We start from the raw sequence: 22,976 nt of genomic DNA, 5'->3' as shown, positions 1-22,976 counted from the left end.
GAAAGTCAAGATATGAGGCAGACTTGACTGTATCTGTTGTATCCTTTATCTCAAGTTTGATAGGATAGATGCGTTCAACATAGTCAATACATTTTGCATTATTTAGGGAGAGAACATCATCTATATAGCGGAAAGGATACTGTTTACTTCTTTTTTTTCTTCCTCAGAAGTTCCTGTATGAAGTCAGCTTCATATGAATCAAGGAATAAGTCGGCAAAAAGAGGAGCACAGTTTGTTCCCATGGAAATGCCTATTATTTGTTGAAAAAAAAGCCCTCAAAACGTAACAAATATGTTGTCCATCAAGAAATCAATCATCTTGATAATATCAGTTTCAGAAAATTTGTTTTTGAGTCAGAGTGATTTTTATTACAAAATACGATTTATCCCTCCCTAAGAAAGTCAATAATTTAGATACATGCATTACATAATGCAAATAGTGTGTTATAGAAATGTGATTTTCTGTCTGTGTATCTTACATTGTATTTTGCGAGACCCTAGATAAAGTCTACGGGGAAATGCATTACATCGGCCATCGACGAAAGCTATATTTTTTATGTAGCCTAGGTGGTCGAGTGGTCTAGGGCGCTGGACACTGTGCAAGTGGTGTAGCCACGATGTCACAGAAGCAATTTGAAGATCTAACATTGTTTGGCTAAATTTGAGACGAATTATATTTTTTTTATTATGGTGTTAGCCCTGTATAACCACGTGTAATTCGATGGAGAGAATGGCTGTCATAAAGTTGTCACATGTTATGTGGCGGCATGGTATTTAACGTTATCAGCCTTCAAGGCAGACCAAAATAGCTGATCTGAAAGGTACACCATCTGCTTGCCACTATACATCATGTACTGTGTTACAACCCTAGATAAATCCGATAAGGAAAGGCATTACATCGACCACCGAAAGCTATACTTTTATGTAGCACAGGTAGTCGAGTGGTCTAAGGCGCTTGACACGGTGCAGGCAGTGTTGCCACGATGTCACAGAAGCAAGGGTTTGAATCCCGATGAGGGAAGAACATATATATATTTATATACAAATATTAAAAAGAGATGTGGTTGTTGTTTTAATGCTGTAATTTAATTCTAATGAAGAATGCCATAATGGCAGAAACGTATCGAATCTTGTGTTATATTTTTTAAATTAATACCAGAAGATACCCGCGAAATCGTGGTACAATTGGGCAAGTGTTGAAACAAAGAGTGTCAAGGGTGCTTGTGTTTTAAACTTAAAAAGGGGGAGGGGTCTAGACGTCGGGTGCCTGTGTTTACACATAAAAAGGAGAGAGGATAACTTCGACACGTTCAACGCCCATTTCATTTTTGGACAGTTCTGCACCTAAGTAAAAAGGGTGGATGTTGTTTAATTTAGCAAAATGATACACTTACGATACAATGCAGGATCCTTATAGGCCTGACTATGCTATTTTCTATCCTTTTTTCTTACTTTTACTTGGATTTCGCGGGCAGTACGTCGACTGAGCATGCGCGACAGCATATAAGACACTGATCGATAACGGTCTCCGAATTTGATTATTTTCTAAAAAATTGGCGTTTTCTGTGGAAAAAAAGGATGTTTCAAAGACAAATTTAGGAAGTACGCAATACTAAATTTATACGTCATATCACAAATACTCCCGACTTTGTATGGTTTCAGAGGAGTTGCGGCTCAATGAAATCGGTCTCTTCTTTTAGTAGTATAGATATCATACCACCAGGCACCGTGATACTGAAAAAGAAACATAGCGTCCATATACTTGAAAATAGCTTTAGATATACGGAATACCCTTTGAATCACGTGATCGTAATAACCAATTAAAAAAGAAGAATGCTACACCATATGTAATAATTGTTCATGTCCTCTTCGTTTGGTTTCTGGCGAACAGTTGTCTCATATGCAATCATACTAAGCATCCGTATGTTTACAGTCAATGTGTATGTGTAAAGGAGGAAGGAAAATGCAACTAACAAAATATCATGGTTATTTTCATTCTTGAATATCTCAAGCCCTTCGTATCATCATCGTTGTTGATTTAAGTGAGTAGTAATAGCTGCTGTGGAAAGTGTACCAAATGATGCCTAAACCATATGGACAGTCAGCTGTAAGGAAATACTTCCCATTTAGGTTTGAGTCATGACATATTTCATACCACCAGACACCGTGATACAGATTGGCACAATTCGCGTGGCCGTTAGGGTTATTATCTCTGTCATATGTCGTGAATTTTCGTCCGTTATGCCTGGTAAGAGAATCACCTGAAATGAAAAATCAACATTATTTTCAATCGGTAAGCTCATAGCTATTGTCAAAATATTGTGTTAATCTATGGCTGAATTGGTCAGTATTTAATTTTTAGTTTTTTGAAACCCAAATGTTGTCTTTTATCACTGTACAAGAATTGAATCATGCTTGATCAATATTCAGGCAATAAACGTACTACCAATTTCAATATACTTCTTTTCTTTTGACTATAGAGATTTCCCTGCGTTAAATATAGCTATAAATATTCAGACTGGTTAGAGAAGTTGTAAAACGGGTTATTGTTATTTTTGATTTAGATGTATTGAATATAGAGGCACATGAAATACTTTGGCGGTTTAAAGGGTAGGGTTACGTTATATTATATATAGAAATTGTTGAGTTGTCAGTTCATCGAATGTGCTTACAGTAACTAAAACGTACAGTTTACCGTTTATTGTCATATTTATGAATATGGATCATATAGAGTTTAAGTTCATTTACATATAATGATGTGCTGGATAATTTTGTTGTATGCAAATGATAATTTGAAGATCGTTATTAAGTTATATCAGATTATTATGTTTTCCCTTTAAAAATTTAATATAGGTGATATGTTGAATAAATATATGCACCATTAATCATAGAGAACTAAAGTTTGTTGATATGAAGTCTTTGGTCCATTTGGAGGATATTGAGGTCAAGGTCCAAGGTCAAGGTCATATTCTTAATTTTGAACTTTGCTTGTTATCTTTATTCCAAAGAAACCGTATAAGTTAATGATACAATGCGTTTGCCAATTGATTGATTACGACATGAAAAAGCTTTAACGCATTTGAGTTGAAGTGTTTTGGTGACGCTATATAGGAGTTTTCTCCCCTTATATATTAGAAATCAGTAAAACTCCTCAACCATACAAGTGGATGACCTGGGATCTTTCAATGTGAGATCACTTACCTGTGATCTTGAAATTGAGATCAAGGTCAAAGGTCAATTTGACGTTCTAGATTTAGACCTTTGCTAAACTTATACTGGTTCATTATAAAACCATTAGGTCTTTAGCATTTGGTTGGTAAACGTGACCTTCATAAAAGATTAACCGGAAGTAACATTATTTTAACCGGAAGTAGACATTTTTACACTTTTTTTAATGAAAAACTACCTAGAAACCTTATTTTATTAGAATCAGTTTGTAGTCACCAATCATATGAACCCGAAGTGACATCTTCTAACAATGTTTTTTAATCTAATGCTTTATAATCGAAAGTTGAGTTTGTTTTTTAAGTATTATTTTTGTTTCTTCCGAACCTTTTAATTTTTGAAAGAAAATTTTGTTTCGCAAGATGTTGCTAAGATAATTGGTATATGAAACTTGTTAGTTACGATATGTCGCAACATATATACTTTGGTTGAGAGGGTACGTTGACATTTAATAGGAGTTTTCTTTCCTCTTATATTTAAAATTAGTTGTATGGTAATATAACTCATTAACAATACAAGGGAGGGACCAACGGTCATTTGTTTTGATGTCCCTGATGTCCCTGAAATTAAAGTCAAGGTCAAACGTAAATTTGATGTTCTAGATTTTGACCTTTGCTATAATTTCATATTTATACATGATATGTTTAATTTTGATCGAAACGTTATTGATATTCCACATGATAGTTATTTCCCCTTATGTATTTAATATAAGTGAAATATATTTGTTACTGGCAAACAATATGTAGTAGAGATCAAAGGTATTTTGATTTGAGGTCATTGGATAAGATTACAATCCAAACCAATAAAAAAGTAGTAGTTGAACGTACCTGTCACGAGCGGGATTCGAGCTAACAACCGTAACGTTGAAAGAATAGTGATGCAGTAGATGAAATGCTTAGACAATTTGGCCACGTAGACCTCAACATTATTAATAAACAGCTGCTCCGTGAGCGCATGATAGGCCTGTCGCTCTTTTAGCGCGTCTTTATGCTTAAAATGAATTTATATGATCCACTAGAAATACAGTGAGCACTGCTCAAATAGACCCCCCCCCCCAAAAAAAAAAAACTAACATGCACACACACAGTGGTACCATACACACAAAACATAAATAATTCGACACTAGTATTAAGACTACCTCAAGTTTAACTAAGATTGTGGCCTCGTTTTTTTTAAGAAAAAAAATCGATAACCGTCAAAAGTTTCATGAATACTGCTCAAAGCATTTTCCGAAAATGGAAAATCCCCCTTTTATGAATAAAGTCCCCAAACGCTTAAGTCAATGGATATAAACAATTAATCAAACTTTCTTGAAACTAGGTAAAAATGCTTCCAAGTTATTGTCCGAAGTGTTGACTACGAACGGACAACGGTATATAATAATACATTCCGTTAACTGGCGTATAAAAGATGTGCCTTGCAATCGTATACATAGCTGAAAGCAGTACATGATTTTTGTATGAATTATTCTCAACTTGCAATAAGAGTGAAAACGTTTACTATAATGTCATCGACATTTCCAGCATTTTAATATTTTAAACAATCTAAATATTTGAAAAACAAAATAGTTGTTACATTCAATATCGATCATCTCCAATTTGGTCACTTGACTAAAGACCCCTCGTCACTTTTATCCTCTCATTCTATGACAGCCTGACGGTGCAGTGAATATAAAAACACTGACAGGGTGTATAAGCCCATATCTGACACCTGTGGAATCCAGAATAACATATAATATATATGGCAAATGAATCTCTTAATCAAATAACAGATGTATAACATATGTATTAATAAGGTACCTGCATCTCCACTGTAACGTCCAAGAGAAAGTTTATAGCCATTTGTCTCATTTGATATACTGAAACTGTCATAGTTTGCGTGTTTCGTAACGCTTGAAAAATCTGTCATCATAATCTGCAATATGTGGTTTCCATTTGATGTTATCTGATGTATTATATCGTTTCCTAATAAAACAGTTCTTAAACCATCAATCTACTATCATTGCTTGTGTCAAAATAGTTACTGATATAGTTTACAAAAATTAAGCACGACTTTGAATTGAGCAGTTTTACGGTAAATGAGTAATCCATTTAATTAACAATACGTAGATGCTAGAACAAAATAAATAAAAAATAAAACAAAACAAATAGTTATTATTCTTATATGATTTGCATATCTACAAATAATTGAATTGGATTGATCCGTTATCATATTGTCCCTTGGTTTACACTTCGATAGACCATGTTGCCGAAACTATTTTCGTATCTTCATTGTGATCTATTCATGCGCTATACAGATGCATAGGATCAAGGGGTTCAAGCAAATTGAGATTGAAAAAATAAATACATAACTGTTATTTCTATTCAAATGAATTTATAAAAGAAATAATGAAGTAAAGCTTGGAAAATGTATAAACTTACAATAAAATAGAATTTTGCAAAATTTCATGTGTGAGCTTGTCTCATTAACGTCATGGGAAAGCTTGACGTCATACGAATGGAAACTCTCAAAATGAAGAATATTCCGCTTCTTGTACGCTTCAACTTTAAATAATATCTCATTAAAATGAAGTTTTTGAGGCAGGTGTTTTTTTTTTCATTTTAGATTCTATTTCAGTAATCGAACATTAAGGATTTAAGAAAGTAAATATGGCGGCTTACTCGTTAGTTACGAAATGTCAATTGTGCATTTGGTGGTAAATAGTAGCCAATGAACCAAAAATTGTTAATCAAAAATTGCAAATGTTTTAGTTAAGAATTATAAGGATTAAACATATTCTTTCTATTGATGTGTAAACTGGGTCGCTGAATCACAAACTTTACATAAAACTTTTATTCAGTTAGTGAGTTAATCGCCCCAGTTTACACATTAATCACCTATAGAAAAAATGTATTTAATCCTATAATCACTGTTCTAATTAATGCACAATATATCTAAACGTAAGTTCTAACAAATATCGAAAAATCCCGTATTTTTTAAGAAATTCTTGAGACGTTTAGCCAGTCAATGCATCCGTTCTCACTCCATTTTGGGCGTTCATACGACTCCTTCTGATTTTGTGGTATTGCTTTATATAGTCTGATAAGATTTCTACAATTTGCTTATGCGTTATGATTTATGCTTTTTCATAATTAAAGGTGGTCTTTTGCCACTTATTGACCATTTGTACGAAATAATTTAACCCGAGATAAGTGGAAACATTTTGTTTAATATACAAATAAGGAGATGTGGTATGATTGCCAATGAAACAACTATCCACCACAGTTCAAATGAAGTAGCTGTAAGAAATTATAGGCAACTGTACGGCCTTCGACAATGAGAAAAACCCATACCGTATGGTCGGCTATAAAGTAAATTTTACTTCTTTACTTGTACTATTAATAAATTTTTGTAGCTTTCAGAAATACATACCAATCCAATATTCGCCTTGTGCATTACCAAAACCATTTTTGTAGTCAGTCCAGTTTCTAAAAAAATCAACGGTTCCATCGATTCTTCTGTGTATATCCTTGCAATGGACGGTGTAATTAATAGTACACATATATCATGTATATACACTTTTTCTAAAAGGTAACCAATTCAACACTGTATTAAGATCTTTGAATATTGTTTTAATGTGTAAAAATATTCATTTTGCTATAAGAAAATTGAAATCATACTAAATACAGAAATACTTTTGTTAAACACATATGCACTTTCACGGTACTAAAATCTGTCGATACCTTTATTTGGCATTGCGCAAGGTCATGTTTTTCTCTGATTGTTAATGACGTCTTTACACTAAATCCATTGGATGTGTGTACTGATTGATATTTTAGTCTTAGATACAGTTTTTTATTAGTTGTTATTGGCTGTGAACGAGCTGTCAGTTACTACGACTACTCTCAGATCTGTACTTTTTTGTTAGGGATTAGGGATTAATAAATACCTGGCACGTCCTGTCTGTGTTTATGTTTGATGTTTTTCTGCTTTGTATAGATCTGATGAGTTAAGTCTTTTTCAACTGATTTTTATAGTTTTTCTTATGTTGTACTGTTGCACCGCTGTCCTAGGTTAGAGGAGGGTTGAGCACTCACAAACATGTTCAACCCCGCCACATCCTTTATGTGCCTGTCCCAAGTCAGGAGCCTGTAGGTCAGTGGTTGTCGTTGGTTCATGTCTGTCATATTTGTTTTTCGTTAATTGTGTTGTTATAAATTAGGCCGTTAGTTTTCTCAAATTGAATTGTTTTATATTTTTCATGCGGGGGCCTTTTATAGCCGACTTTACGGTATGGGGTTTTTCTCATTGTTGAAGGCCGTGTGATTGCCTATAATTGCTAACATCCACTTTATTTGAACTTTGGTGAATAGTTGTCATATTGGCAATCATACCTCATCTTCTTTTTTTTATATTGTAAAAAAAAGAAGTTATAGAAAAAAAAGAAATGCAATAACTAAAAGGTAGATTGTCAGTTTTTATTTTGGATGATGCAATGACCAAAGCGGTGATATTCATTAATTATTAACTCGTCACTGTTATTGCGATATAGAACACGAATATAAATTTTGTGCATACGAATCGCTTTTCTGGATTAATCTTTATCAAGAACACTGAAACCCAAATATTTGTGAACCCAAGGATAAATATATAATTATCTAAAAACGTGAGGAGCAATATAATCGAAGGGATAAAGCACAATTCATCTAATATCAACTTTTTCTTAGGGTGTTAATCTAGTTTTCTTAATGATTTTTAATTTGACGATTGCAATAATAAGGTATTTAAATACATGAAACAATTTCAGCTTTAAGCAATTGTCATATTAAGCAATAACACGTACATTATTTTAAGGAATGTTCGGTATATTTCATTTTTTTAAAATTCTATCGATCAATGATTACGTTTGACTTTTGCAATCTCCAGAAGTACATCGCTATTTTCGCATGGCGGTAAATCATTTAAAATGTTGAAAAAACTAAAAAAAAACAATGATTTAAAGTCAAATTCCATGTCTTATGATCAAATACCAGTAATTATGGTGCAAGAACTCAATCCAGAAATCTTGAAATTTTATAATTCTACAATATCAGTACTTTTATCAGGATCTGCTTACCCTTACGGAGCACCTCAGTTCACCCCAATTTTATGTAAGGTTGGTGTTGCTCAGTTTTATTTTTTGTGTTTTGTGAACTGTTGTTTGTCTTTTCTTTTTTTTATCCATTACGTTGTAAGTTTATTTTCGACTTATGAGTTTGAAAGTCCCTTTGGTATCTTTCGTCTCTCTTTTAAAGCATCCTTGTGTATAATATATAAAGCTCACCGTCCAGATATTTCCATTCCCATCCACTTCACAGAATACAGAAATAAAAAATGTTGGTTTTCCAAATGGATAAATAGTATATACTCCACTTTTTAAGATCCTGTTAATGTCCGAACATTCTCTTGGAAATGATGAATCTAAAAACAAATAAACAAAATACAATAATTATCAAATTGGGTTTTAAAATTGATTGAAAAAAAAAATCAAAAGCTTGGAAAGGCAAGACGCAAATTACTAATCATCTGATTAAAAACAATAAGTACTTTATTAAAATAACTAATATTGCGAAAGAATAAACTTTAAGGTGATTTAATCTTAGTTTTAGCATAGTTGAAGAATTTAGAAACTGATAATTTATAATCACCATGTATCATTACAAAAATAAACCTGATAATAATTACTGGCAATTAATTGATTGACCCTTTACCAGCATCTATAACATTGCAGTAATATAAAAGTATTAAAAGCATCACTGATGAATCTAGTGTAGTCTATATGCACGTCTGACTTACCAAATTCTAAGCCATATATCTTTGATGAGTTTTTTACAACCACTTATTTTAATGCCACTGCTGGTGGGTAAAACGTACAATAACAAAAATACCACACTCCAAGGAAAATTCAAAACGGAAAGTCCCTTATCAAATGGCAAAATCAAAAGCTCAAATACATCAAACTAAAGGAAAACAAGAGTCATATTCCTGGCTTGATGTTTTGTCCCCCAGAGTATCACCACCCCAGTAGTCAGCATTCCGTGTTAATATGAAATCTTCTGCGAATTAATTATTTATGAAATATGGAACTATTTCAATCCTAACGTTTTCAACGACGTTTGCATTGTTTGACTTTCAATTCATTTTATCTTCTTATTTGATTTAAAGTCTTATGTTCAAATGTATACGTAACACGTGTCTGGCTTGCTAAAAAGACTGTTTCTTTGATGTGTTTTACATAATGATCTTAAATACACGGTAAATGATAAAACATGCTATTTCGGGTAAATACTTTTTCAGTATTTTAGAAATACTCTATAGAGCCATGAGTATGAATGTTGGAACATAATATTTGAAGAAGTACACTAGAGAAAAAAAAGCGGAAGTTCGTGGATGTCTGCCTTAACAATAGACGAACTAAAAGAATTGAGTTCCTACCACAAAAGATTAATGTTTATCATCATTCATATAGTACTAAATCATTGAAACAAAGTAGTGATGTGTTTAATTAGAACACGGACTGTCATTTGAATATTTAAAGCTACTTCGACAAATCTAAATATGAGTATCAGCAACGAAAGATTAAACATTTGGCATTGTAATATACAAGTAACGTGTGTATGTGCTTGTTTATTCTCAATTGGCTAGAAGTATAGGGGGAGGGTTAAGATCTCACAAAACATGTTTAAACCGACTGCATTTTTGCGCCTGTCCCAACTCAGGAACCCTTCGTTAGTCTTGTATGTTTTTTTTATAGTTTTGGTTCATCTATATTTTTCCGAGTTTAGTGTGACTTTTATTTTCTCTGAAATTGTACACATTTTTGTTTAGAGGCCAGGTAAAGTCCTCCTCCAGGTGCGGGTTTTTCTTGCTGTGTTGAAGAACCATCGGTGGCATCGGGCTGATTTCTGCTCTTTGGTCGGGTTGTTGTCTTTTTGACACATACCTCGTTTCCATTCTCAATTTTATTGTTGATACATCAGAAGCGTTATATAAAATGTTTCGATGACTAGTGAAATCCTTATAAGATGAACGATTTGTATTGAAACGAAAGAGATATGTTAAAAGCCTAGTCATAAAAATAAGGAAACGTTGTATGATTGCCAATCAAACATCTATCCACCAATGCTCAAATGACCAAACGATGTAAGCAAACATAGGTAACCGTACAGACGTCAATAGTTAGGACATATTACAATATTCCTTGTTCTTCAATGATAAGAGACTCAATAAGCATGATAAGACAATTGACTTATTAACCAAAGAGAGTGTATTTCATAATCGAGTGCATCATTAAAATAAACGTACTTTGTAGACTATTCTGGTTACAAGTCAGATTTCGATTACATGAGATTGTGTCATTACAACACACGGCACATTTAACGTGATGACCTTCTGATCTTCTTCCAAAAATAGAACCAATGCCTTGTAGACATATCTAAAAAGACAAAAGAAATTAAATTACATTATTATACAAACATTCAGTGTTCATAATAAAATTGAAGACAGAATGCCTTTATAATTCTCAATTAGTTTTCAGTTTTAAAAAACTGGTTTTTGACATCATAAGTTGTAAAAAAAATAATAGTGTAGTTAATGCCTAACCAACATGACCAATAGTTACGATATTTCATTTCATCTTGGTAAAATTGAATGCATTTGATTGATAAAAGTGAAAGTAATCTTTTTTGTTCTGGGGATATTTTAGATTAAATAGGTTTTACATTTTTGAAGGACAATTCATGACAGAAAAAAAGCCAATATAACCAATTGGTTTTTCAGCTAACAAAAGAAGGCTGCCATATGTTTGACAGCATACTTGTTATTGAGAATGGGGGAATAGTGTTGGAACACTGTTAGTTTAACTCGTGTACCTGTTATGTTAACTGGTTTGTTTATTTCTGTATGGTTGATTTATAAAGCAACTTCTAAAGAATAATATAAAGTTGATAACATTACGCTTTAACCTCCTATTCTACTTTAAACATGATGTGCATTTGCTTTTGGATTTTTAGATTACAAACTGGACCAATACATTTCACTTTAAGCACATAACTTAACCAGTTTACACTTAAACCGATCGGTCTTTGTATCATAAACAAGAAGTAATAAAATGCAATTCAATAATATACAAAGCAAATGTTATCGTTTCTTATGTGAAAATTTGTATTGCTTTCAAATGTTAATTGAATAAAATGATATTCATTTTGATTGTAAATCAAACAGTCTTCAAACGACACAAAAAAAACTAACGTAAAGTAAACCACACTGTCGTCTTGATTCTGAATTCTAACCAAAACAAATCTCAACAGAGACTCAAACATAATATATCCCTTGACACTGATTTTCTCAATGATCAAACGGTTATTTTTATCATTTAGGAGATTTCATGTAAAGGCTAGAATCAATGAAAACGTGTTGGAAGTAAAATAGTATTTTCAGACCACAATCTTCCCCTTTTTAATGAAGGGTACGTTAAACAAATATACAAAAGAAATAAAGTATATAGATTACAATACCTGTGGAACAGCACATCCATAATCAAACAGGGATTTACCAGATTCCGTGACGTAATAATGCATGGAACACACCTTTGATAAATGTAAAGTTTATCCTTAACATTGTTATCTTTTAGTATTCCTGGATATCAATATATGTGTGTGTCAACTAGAGTGTTTGTTTTATCTGTATTGGATCTACATTGATATTTATTAGGACACACATTCTTTAGTCGTTAATGAATACAGCTGAAGAAATAAAAACGAAAATGTGGACATTTGCCATAGCCAAAAGTAAAATAATAAAAATACAGAACTCCAATGAAAATTCAAAACGGAAAGTCCCTTATCAAATGGCAATATCAAAAGATAAAACACATCAAACGAATGGAAAACAACTAACATATTCCTATTTTGGTACATGCAATTCCTTATGTAGAAAAAGGTGCCATAAGCTTCCCTTAATGACATAACAGAATTCGACTTCTCAACACATTTTACACTTTTTATTGGCAACACGATGATTCAAAATTCAAGTGTTATCATTTTAAAAAGGCAGTTTTAATTTCAAACATTTCGTTCTTTTTTCAATTTGTAATGTCGAATAATCCTTCATGGCTATCATATGTTCAATACATGATCATACATTCTAGATATCATGATAAAAGTGTATGTTATCAAATGAAGTTACAATATGTGCATGAAGGCTACAGTCGAATATGTGTTCACATAAGTGTAAAGCATATTAAAATAAAATATAGAAATAACAAATATGGTTTAAAAGTTCGAATAAGTGACATTCTAAGTGCCTTTATTTGTTTAAGGTAAAACAAGGCATTAACAATCATATCTAAGAAACAATACATTAGTACTCACCTCATTGTGATCACATCTGATAGTGTGTTTACATTCATTAGAGGTTTCTACTCCTGAACATGAGCACATGTTTGTCCATATATCTCCTCATCTGAATAAATAAACCCATGCAAACAACACTTAATAACCCGGGTGTTAAAATCAAGTTAAAGCAACTGCAAAACAATCCTCTAGAAAAGTGACCATTTTTAGATTATTTGTGTGCATAACAATTGTTAATTACTGAAAACTGGATGATAAAATAATGACCTGCAGATGTCTTTTGGGAAGTTGCACCGTTTAGTTGTTGTCTCATTGGCATATACATGTAGGGATAATATTTCCTTTATTTATCTGATTTACAGAAGCCAATAGAAATTGCTTACCTTTACTAGCATTAAAATAGATGGTCCTATGAGCGTATCAAATGAAAGAGTTTTCCATTTATGTATCCTCTCAAATTAATAAACAAACGTTTGTGGATTTTCTCCGTCGTACTTTTATTTTATATATACCTGTTTGAAATAATAATATAACGGAAACACAGCAACACCAACGCTGTAAATATTATAATGTATTTTAATAAACTTCATTATGCTTCAATTTCTAATGTTCTTCTTATACTAGTACATATTAACTCTTAAACTTATACTTTTTCATCATTAATCAAACAAATAAACTTACCTCCAAAATTTGCTTCTGACACAAAGCCCTTACTGAAAATAGAAAGTGTAACAAAAATAATCAGGCGATTCATTTTTTCCAGATTGGTCCGTGTTGTATAACTTCTTTTGTGTATCTTATCTACTGCAATATCTCGTCCAACGCAGTATGTCAGAAATAAAAGGTCAATGTCAGTAGAATTACCTGAATGTTCTGCTTTATATAACAATTATTAAAGTACAAAATTGTTAGTTCGCTAGTACAAACACAAAACGATCAACAGTTTATCTATAGATGGAATTTCAAAGTTCATAAGTTGAACGGTTCCCAAGAAAGTGGTAACATAATTTAAGCCGAAAAAAAGGAAAACATGATATTAACAAAAGACGTTGTTTATATTTTGTTTAAAAGTTGTTCAAGATCACACGTTAGTATATAATGACTTATTTAAACATAAAGTGACATAATATTATTTGTTGTAGAGTGTGTGAGGCCCCCTTTAGATAAAAGGTTAAACATTATCATATTAAAAAGTAAAATCACAAAAATACTGAACTCCGAGGAAAATTCAAAAAGGAAAGTCCCCAATCAAATGCCAAAATAAAAAAAAAACAAACACATCAAACGTATGGATAAAAACTGTCATATTCCTGACTTGGTACAGGCATTTTCTTTTGTAGAAAATGGTGGATTGAACCTGGTTTTAAAGCTAGCTTAATCTCTCACTTGTATGACAGTCGCATCAAATTCCATTATATTGACAACGATGCGTGAACAAAAATAAAACAGACACAAAAGGTAAAAATGTCAAAAATAGGGGTACAGCAGTCAACATTGTGTTATCATCTTAATCACTTTAAAAACAAACAAATGTAACGAAGAAGCACAAAAAGGCATACATCAAATTTAACATCCTCATTTTGCTTATATTATACGTTTTTATTTATCTACGTAAAATCCACCCATAAAGGATGGAAGGTTTTAAGTACTTTAAAATTAAATTAAAGAGGAGATAGTTTTTGGAACGATTTGCTAATGCTTCCTGTATGCATTACAAATGCAAATAAATGTACTGACTGATTTTGTCCAGCAACATTCCCTATTTAATAATGAAAAAGAATTTAATATAAATTACCAACCCAATAGTCAGCACTTCTATGTTTAATATCATTGATATCTTTATTTGTTGTAAATTTACATTTTTATATTATTTACCTGTTATAAAAATGTTGAATTATTCGAAACACCAATGTTAACGACTCCCTCCCCACGGTCGATCTTTCATTTGACCAATCATGACATTACTCTTATACGACAGGAAAAACCTTAAAAAATGTGCATTATCTACAGCATAATTCACAGAGATTATACCATAATTTATAATTTTCTTTTAGATTTTAAGTCATAAGCAGAATCTAGATTATAAGTAATAAACATAGTAAAGATTATGAATCATAAACAGTGTTTAGATATAAGTTATAAACAAATTCATTGAGGATGAGAAAAGGAATGAAATTTGGTTTATTCATTCATTGAATTAAGCAAGTTTAGAAATAGAAAAGAATTATAAAAAAGGTTAAAAGTTCTGATTTAAAAAAAAAGGAGATTGGAATTTTTTTATTGTTCGAGGTTTGCAACCACGACATTTACGTTGGTTCAGATCTTTTCTTTTCTTACAAATGTATTGTTTAATCAATATAAACACATATAAAATACCAAGAGAATTTCTATAAATTTCTTGAATTCAAATAGAAGAAAAAATTATATGAATGAACTATTATAGATTATGCCATCCAGCACATACAAAGAAAAATATTCCCTTCAATCTGCCCTGACGCGTATTCACTATAGTAACCAACGAATCACCGCAAAGCAAAGACTAACAAAGTTAAAACACTATCTTCGAAAGCAAGATTAACAAGAAAATTTCATCAATACAGCAATAACAAAAGCAGTCAGCTTTACTATATGACCGGAGGGAAAGAATCGTCCGTAAAGAGTATAAATACACCGGAATAATTATATGTAGGTATGTACGTATTGAAATTGTTTTACATGCTATTAAAAATGAAATGTGGTTATATTGTTATGATATTGTAATTATCCTGTTTATTTATCCTGGACTAATTTGTTTTGTGTGGTCTTATGGTTGTTTACAAAATAATGTTATATTTGTGCAGTTTAGAAATCACTGGAACAATCATAGATACTGATGGAACGATTGAAACTTTCTATTTGACTTACATAATAATTCTGGAATGATCATAATCTATGATGCGTAATTTAAACTTCTACAATATTCTAGAAGTTTCCCTTCCACAGTTTTCGAGGAGCTTCCCTTCTACAGTGTTCTAGAAATTTCCATGACAACTATATATACAGACACCAAAATTAGACAGATCAGACATTAATATACTTGGATTCTCAGAAGTTCTCTGGAGTTGTTGGATTGACACTTTTATTTACGTTAACTACAGCATACTCGATTGTTAAATTATTGGACATATTCCGTTACAGTTAAGAAAAAAATTCCGGATAAAGAAAAGACAAAGGTTCGGACATATATTTTAACAGTTGATTTGACATTTTAATTTGTATAATATTTCTTGTATACTTTTGTATAATATATCTTGTTAAAATTTATTATTGATTTGTGTCTTTTGTTGGCTACGATTTAAAGGTGATTTCTAGTCGTAACAGAAATTGGGAGCTCTGCCGGGAGAACGTTAATATTAGATTAAGAATTTGTCTGAATTTATTGAATTAAAATTAGCCAACAATATTCTACAAAATGACATTTGATGCTGGTAAATTTTTGAAAACGCCAGACCTGAAAGGGTCTGAAAAACAAAAGAAAGAAGAATTAGTGTTGCTTGCTAAACATCTACAAATAGATTTTAGAGTATCTATGAGAAAACAAATTATAAAAAAATTGGTAATTGACAATTTAGTTGACGTAGAAATTTTTGGTGAAGAGGCTCAACTCAAGGTCGAAAATGTTGATGCTATCAAATTAAAACAGCTTGAATTAGAACAGGAACTTAAAATTAAAACAATTAGAAAAGGAAGATGTATTTAAATTAAAACAATTGGAAAAACAATTTAAAAACGAAGTTAAATTAAAACAATTGGAAAAAGAAAAAGAAAAAAGACAGGCAGAACTTGAAGTGAAGGAAAGGTTAGAGATGGAAAAGATGGAAGAAAAAGAAGATGAATTTTAATTAAAACAGACAGAACTTGAAATGAGGGAAAGGTTAGAGATGGAGAAAATAAAAATAGAAATTGTCAAAGTATACACTAAATATGAGTAAAAATCAGAACATTTTGAGGCAGAAAAGGTACGTTTGGTTCCAAGATTTTCTGAAAAAACAGTTGATAATATTTTCAACAGTTTGAGAAAATTGCTCAAAATTTTAAAAGGCCAAAGCCTTATTGGACTACAATGCTGCAAAGTTTTTTGAGGGCAAGGCCGCTGAAATTTACTCAGTACTTTCTTCAGAAAACGGTCTGATTATGACACTGTAAAACAGAAAGTTTTGAAAGCTTATGAAAAGCTTTAATCACAAACCTATGTTGACTTTGCTAAGGAAAAAGAAGATCTATTTGATAATTGGCTTACGTCAAGGAAAAAAGATAACAATTTTGATAAAATAAGACAGTTAATGTTATTAGAAGAGTTCAAGCAGTGTGTTCATTTAGACTTAAAAACACATTTAGATGACAAAACTGTTGAGACATTGCAAGATGCAGCTGTTGTTACCGATAAGTATACCCTTTCACTTACAAGAAGTTTCAAAAGGTCAAAAGTTAAGTACGAGCTGAAATTACAAACATCAAAGTACTGAGCGTACTGATAGTAAGCATGTTGAACAGAATAAGAGTGAATCTAGTTATAATATGTCTAATCCAAAATTTTAGCCTTTTGAGACGAAATCACTTACTTGTGCTCATTGTGAGAAAAATGGTCACCTGATGGCTGATTGTTTTAGACTCCAGAAGAAGAATCAAAGAGATAATAAACCCAAATAAAGTGTTTGTACGACACCCCGTGTTACCAATAAGTTGGAATGTCCTGCGAGTCAGGTTTTTAACTCCAGTTTTTGTGATTACATGGAGGATTATAAACCCTTTATGTCTGATGGGTTTGTTTCTATTGTTGATAATACTACTGCTCATCCTATTAAGATTTTACGGGACACTGGAGCATCTCAGACTTTGTTTTTAGAAGGTGTGTAGCCTTTGTCCGAGGAGACTTTCGTTGGTGCCTCCGTTTTGTTACAAGGTGTGAAGCTAGGTTGTACAGATGTTCCCCTCCATCGTATTTATTTGAAGTCAGATTTGATTACTGGAACAGTTATAGTGGGTGTTCGTCCTAATCTCCCTGTTGAGGGTGTTTCATTATTGCTAGGAAATGATCTAGCTAGGAACAAAGTGGTTGCTGAACCAATTGTTACCAGTGAACCGGTGGTGGATGTTAAATCACCTGAAGATGATGCTCAACTGTATCCAGCTTATGTTGTTACTAGGGCGATAGCAAGAAAACAACAAACTGAGGATTTACAAGAAGACCATGATGATTATATGGACCTTTCTGAAACTCTCCTTGTCGACATTGACGGTTCCTGTGGCTCAGAAAAGGTCATAGTAAGACCACTTAGTACTAACAAGCATTTAATTATGCTCAACCACAGGAGGAAGCAGACAAAGTGGCCGAATGTTACAACCATCAAGACGGCATTTTAATGAGGAAGTGGAGGTCCCCGTATGCTATCCTAGAGAAGGAATGGAGAGTGGTATACAAAGTGATTGTGCCTAAAGTCTATAGGCAAGACATTATTGGTCTTAACCATGACACCCCTTTGGTTGGTATACGGAAGACTTACCTTAAGATGGTGCAGCATTTCTACTGGCCCAGACTTAAATATGATGGCACAGAATACTGCAAATCATGCCATATATGCCAGTTTGTTAGTAAGCCTATTCAGAAAATACTTCCAGCACCACTTCTGCCAATTCCAGCCTTTAAAGAACCTTCAGTCGAGTACTCACTGATTGCGTTGGACCTTTACCGAAAACCAAGACTGGAAACGCGTATTTATTGACAATCATGTGTACATCCACTCGCTTTCCTGAGGCTATTCCATTAAGGAATATGAAGACACCAACTATTGTCAAAGCTCTTATCAAATTGTTCACGTCAGTAGGACTTCCTAAGTCTTTACAGTCCGACCAGGGTTCAAATTTCATATCAGGTTTATTTTTCAGCAAATCGTTTACAATGTGATGTCCTGTGGTGTCTGTCGTCGTTGATGAAAGATGTTCGTTGTTGTTCTGCGGTTTGCATGTTATGTCGTGTGTTTGTGCTGTATTTTGTCACGTAGTGTTGTCATTTTAGCGATAATGTTTAGCATTGTCATATAAGCGGGAGGTTTGGCTAGCCATAAAACCGGGTTCAACACACCATTTTTTCTTCAAATGTCCTGTACCAAGTCAGAAATATGGCAGTTGTTATCAAAAAGTTCGTTTCTATGTATGTTGACGTTTGTTTTTGTTGCACTTCAGTGTTCCTGATGCTTCTTTGTTTTTCTCTTATAGATGACGTGTTTCCCTCGGTTTTAGTTTGTAACCCGGATTTGTTTTCTCTCAATCGATTTATGACTTTTGAACACCGGTATACTACTGTGGCCTTTATTTTTTTCGGCAGGTCGTTTACAAGTTAGGGATTGCTCGGAATAGGTCAAGTGCTTATCATCCAGAATCTGCCTTAGAACGTTTTCATCAAACATTGAATAACATGATTAGAACTGTTTGTCTCAACTTGATAGGGACTGGGATGATAGTGTTCACTTTCTACACTTTGCGGTCCGAGAGGCTGTTCAAGAATCCCTTGGTTTTAGTCCCTTTGAGTTGATGTTTGATCATACTGTAAGAGGACCTCTGAAATTGGTTAAGGAAACAATGGCTAATGAACACACTGAATTGAATCTTCTAGACTATGTATCTAGATTTAAAGACAAAATTGCTCAGAAAAACTTTAAAACTGTTCAGAAATAGTAAAAAAATATGGTATGATAAAGATGCCAGGGACAGAGTTTTGTCAGTCCACTGTTGAATATTTAGGACATACAGTTGGCCAAGGTCAAGTGTATACCTATTATGGCTAAAGTGGATGCAATTACCAAATGTCCTCCTCCTACGAATAAAAAACAACTTATTATAAAATTGGCAATAATATCAAATTATTTTTCAGCACAAATACAAATATTTCGGATAATATGTTTTACATTTGGTAGACTCTTTTTACACAACGGCATAGATCGCATCTCTGGATCTTAAATTGATATACTTTGATATCCCTGAACCATGGGCGGATCCAGGACTTTTGAAACGTCTCATAATTCCAAACGACGAAATAAATACTGTTCAGCGATTTTATTCTAGAAAATCATATAAATCGTGAAAAACATAATATTTATTTTTTGTGATTAAAGAGGCACCACACACACATTACGACCTATTGATCGCAACTGAGAACTACGCCCTCGTTTATTCGTCGATTATAATTCGAATGTTTTACCTTTGACCTTACTTATGCTTAAATATGGTTAAGTGTGGGCATTGTAGCTGATTTGTTCTCTGACTGGTCGAAAATGTCATTGCTGAAAAAAGTAAAATCACAAAAATACTGAACTCCGAGGAAAATTCAATCGGAAAGTCCCTAATCACATGGCAAAATCAAATGACAAAACACATCAAACGAATGGACAACAACTGTCATATTCCTGACTTGGTACAGGCATTTTCAAATGTAGAAAATGGTGGATTGAACCTGGTTTTATAGCGCTAAACCTCTCACTTGTACGACAGTCTAACATACGTCTATTTAATATTATGTTATGTATCTTTAAATATGGATATCTGAATTAACAATTATTTTAAAACAATGGCACAAATATTATATTCATGATAAATAACTGTTTCCTCCAATAAACAATATTCACTTGGGGAAATTTCGAATTTCAATACAACTATGCTAGAAGGCACTCATCCAAGCTGTATTTTTCGCGGGATTCTAGAGAACGTAAACATTCAAACCACTGAAAAAGATACGCACACGCTACATACAAAAGACTAATTTATAGACGGAAAATCTCACATCTTACAGATGGAAATATTTCGATTAACAAAATGAAGGTATTGAATTGGTCATAAATTCCAATCCGAAATTATTTCCAGGCTGGCATGTTTTCAGTTCACTGCCATCACGATCATCAATCAGTTAATTATATCTATCAATACCGTATGTACAGGTAAATCTTGGTTTTCAACCAGGTTCAGTTAATATACAATTGAATCTTTACTGGATTGAATGCTATAAAAATATCTTTCCTTGGCTCTTTTCAAAGGAAATTTCAGTTTTCGCATTAATCATCTACATGCCAATTTTGTGTACGTGCAAGTGCAATCAAAATTTGATAGACATAATTAAGAATCGATATACGAATATTTATGGATACAAAATATAATATTTATGCTGCAAGCAAAAATTAACTTGATGTAGAGCATTCTATCAAGTATCTTTAATACTGAATATCCAGAGGAAATATTTAGTAAAACTTGTTTCATGTTAAACATAGTCATTCTATTACAGTTCTAAAATGTTGTTAATCTATAATGACTATAATCATAATACCATATAAAAATAAAGATGTTAAACACGCTTTATCGTGAAATTTGCGGACAATATTTGTACTTCATTGTTATTGGTTCGTTTACTAATATTGTAAGAGAGGCTAAAGATATCGAAGGGACATTCAAACGCATAAGTCGAAAACAAACTGACAATACCATGGTAAAAACGGAAAACTACGAAAATACTGACAACAGTACACAAAACCCAACATAGAAAACTAAAGACTGAGCAACACGAACCGAACCAAAAACCGGGGTGATCTCAGATGCTCCGGAAAGGTGAGGAGATTCTGCTTCACTTGTAGAACCCGTCTGTTACGATTTATTGAATGATAGTATTGTGAAAAAACATGGATGATACCAGCGGGATTTGAACCGTGAATCTCGGGATCTAAAGGTCGCGCTCTAACCGTGTGGTGTTTTTTTTTTCGATTAAGAACTATCTTATAAATATCTTTAGAATTAATACCAAGTATATCATCATTAATTCCAAGTTTAATTTTTGTTTCGGTTCATAATGACTATAGCTTTGATTGATCCATCAGATATTTGCTTCTCAACCCAGTGATTTGACATGGATGTTTTAAGTTAAGATAATTCTTATATTTAAATTCATTATTTCTTCTAATACATGCTCTCTAATAACAATTATGTCGTTTATGAATGAAATATCACTCTCAATCTATTTGTACAGAAGTACAGACATTTTCTTTTAAATATTATAAATCTATTGTCCCACATTATTTCCTTTTTGATTACTTTCAGAATCATTGAAATTTACCCATGATTTTATTAATTCTTGATAGAAAGGTGGTGTATTGTTTATTGTTTCTTTTCCTGAAGTCGTTTTATTGTGCATTGATTTATCTTGAAAATTAGTAAATGTTTGCCAAACTTATTGAGATTTAATTTAGAGAACACAGATCTGTTAGCCTTTCCTGCTTGTATTATTTTTCGCATCCATGTTACATATGTATGGACATTATATAAGACTCCAAATCAATATTTTTTAAGTCTCCTTCAGCAAAGGTTTTAGTTAATATTGACCTCTTTATCCTATCTTTTCATTAATTCCAAATGAATCTAACATAAATTATCTTGTTCATGATGTGTAACTCATCTTTAGTAATAATACTACTGGTAGCAACATAGGTTAAATTGGTTGCAGAAGAGCTTTTACAATCGAAATTTTTTCCAAGCAATGTTAAATTTCATTTTGACCCTCTGTCTACAAGCTTTTTAATCGAACACTTTTTCTATGTTTAATATTTGGACTTCCTAACTATCATTACCGACGTAAATACCAAGACTTTTGACAGGTTAATTTGTCCAATTAAAGTTTTTTATATATTTATCTTTACTGCTTTTTTTGATATCCCTATAATGTTGTTTCATCAACCAATTGACATTTTTTTAGATTACAAGATTCTTCATCTAATTTTATTGTTATTTCCTTTAGACCGTTATCATTTTTCAATATAATTGCCATTTATTCCACTGCATACCCACTTTAAAATTGTCATACATACATATAGTTTCAACCCATCTAATAAATCCACATTTAAAGCCATCAATGACATTCCTTCCCTGTTCTAAAAATAATTTCAAGTTGTTATGTGTTAAATTGTATATATCTTATCTTACCTCCATTTCTCAGGATCTTGTCTGTAGGAAAATATCCCCAATACCTTAAAAAGTTAATTAACGGTTTATATGTATATTTGTTAAAAGTACTACTTATGATCCTAAAAAAAAAAATCTGCATAATAAACAAGTCAAATGCACCGGAATAACACACGGCTAAAAATTGTTTAAAATAATAGAATAATATCTAGTTATTTTAATTTGCGTCTTGTCGTCAAAATTTTCTTTGGTTACATTTTTGTTTGTTAACCCTTTAACGATGTACCCTCACTCAATGCATGGTTCTCTGTAGTCTCTTGAAATAAAAAAAAATGTTCTGCTCATTTTCAGTCTCTATAAAAATAAGGAGATGATGTATGCTTGCCAATGCGACAACTATCCACCA

General features: G+C 32.3%; 1 protein-coding gene across 1 annotated transcript in view; it reads right to left on the bottom strand.

Moving 5' to 3' along the window:
• Positions 1 to 10,618: 10,618 nt before the first annotated feature.
• The window catches only part of LOC127721137 (ficolin-1-like), a 31,921-nt gene continuing 19,563 nt past the window's right edge, over positions 10,619 to 22,976 (bottom strand). Inside the window, exon 7 of the mRNA XM_052227812.1 lies at positions 10,619 to 10,677. Coding sequence (XP_052083772.1) covers positions 10,619 to 10,677 — 59 coding nt within the window. The remainder of the gene's footprint in view (positions 10,678 to 22,976) is intronic.

This window comes from Mytilus californianus, unplaced genomic scaffold, assembly GCF_021869535.1.
Source record: "Mytilus californianus isolate M0D057914Y unplaced genomic scaffold, xbMytCali1.0.p SCAF_12, whole genome shotgun sequence".
In the NCBI taxonomy this organism is placed as follows: domain Eukaryota; kingdom Metazoa; phylum Mollusca; class Bivalvia; order Mytilida; family Mytilidae; genus Mytilus; species Mytilus californianus.
This window is presented reverse-complemented; position numbering and strand designations above follow the sequence as displayed.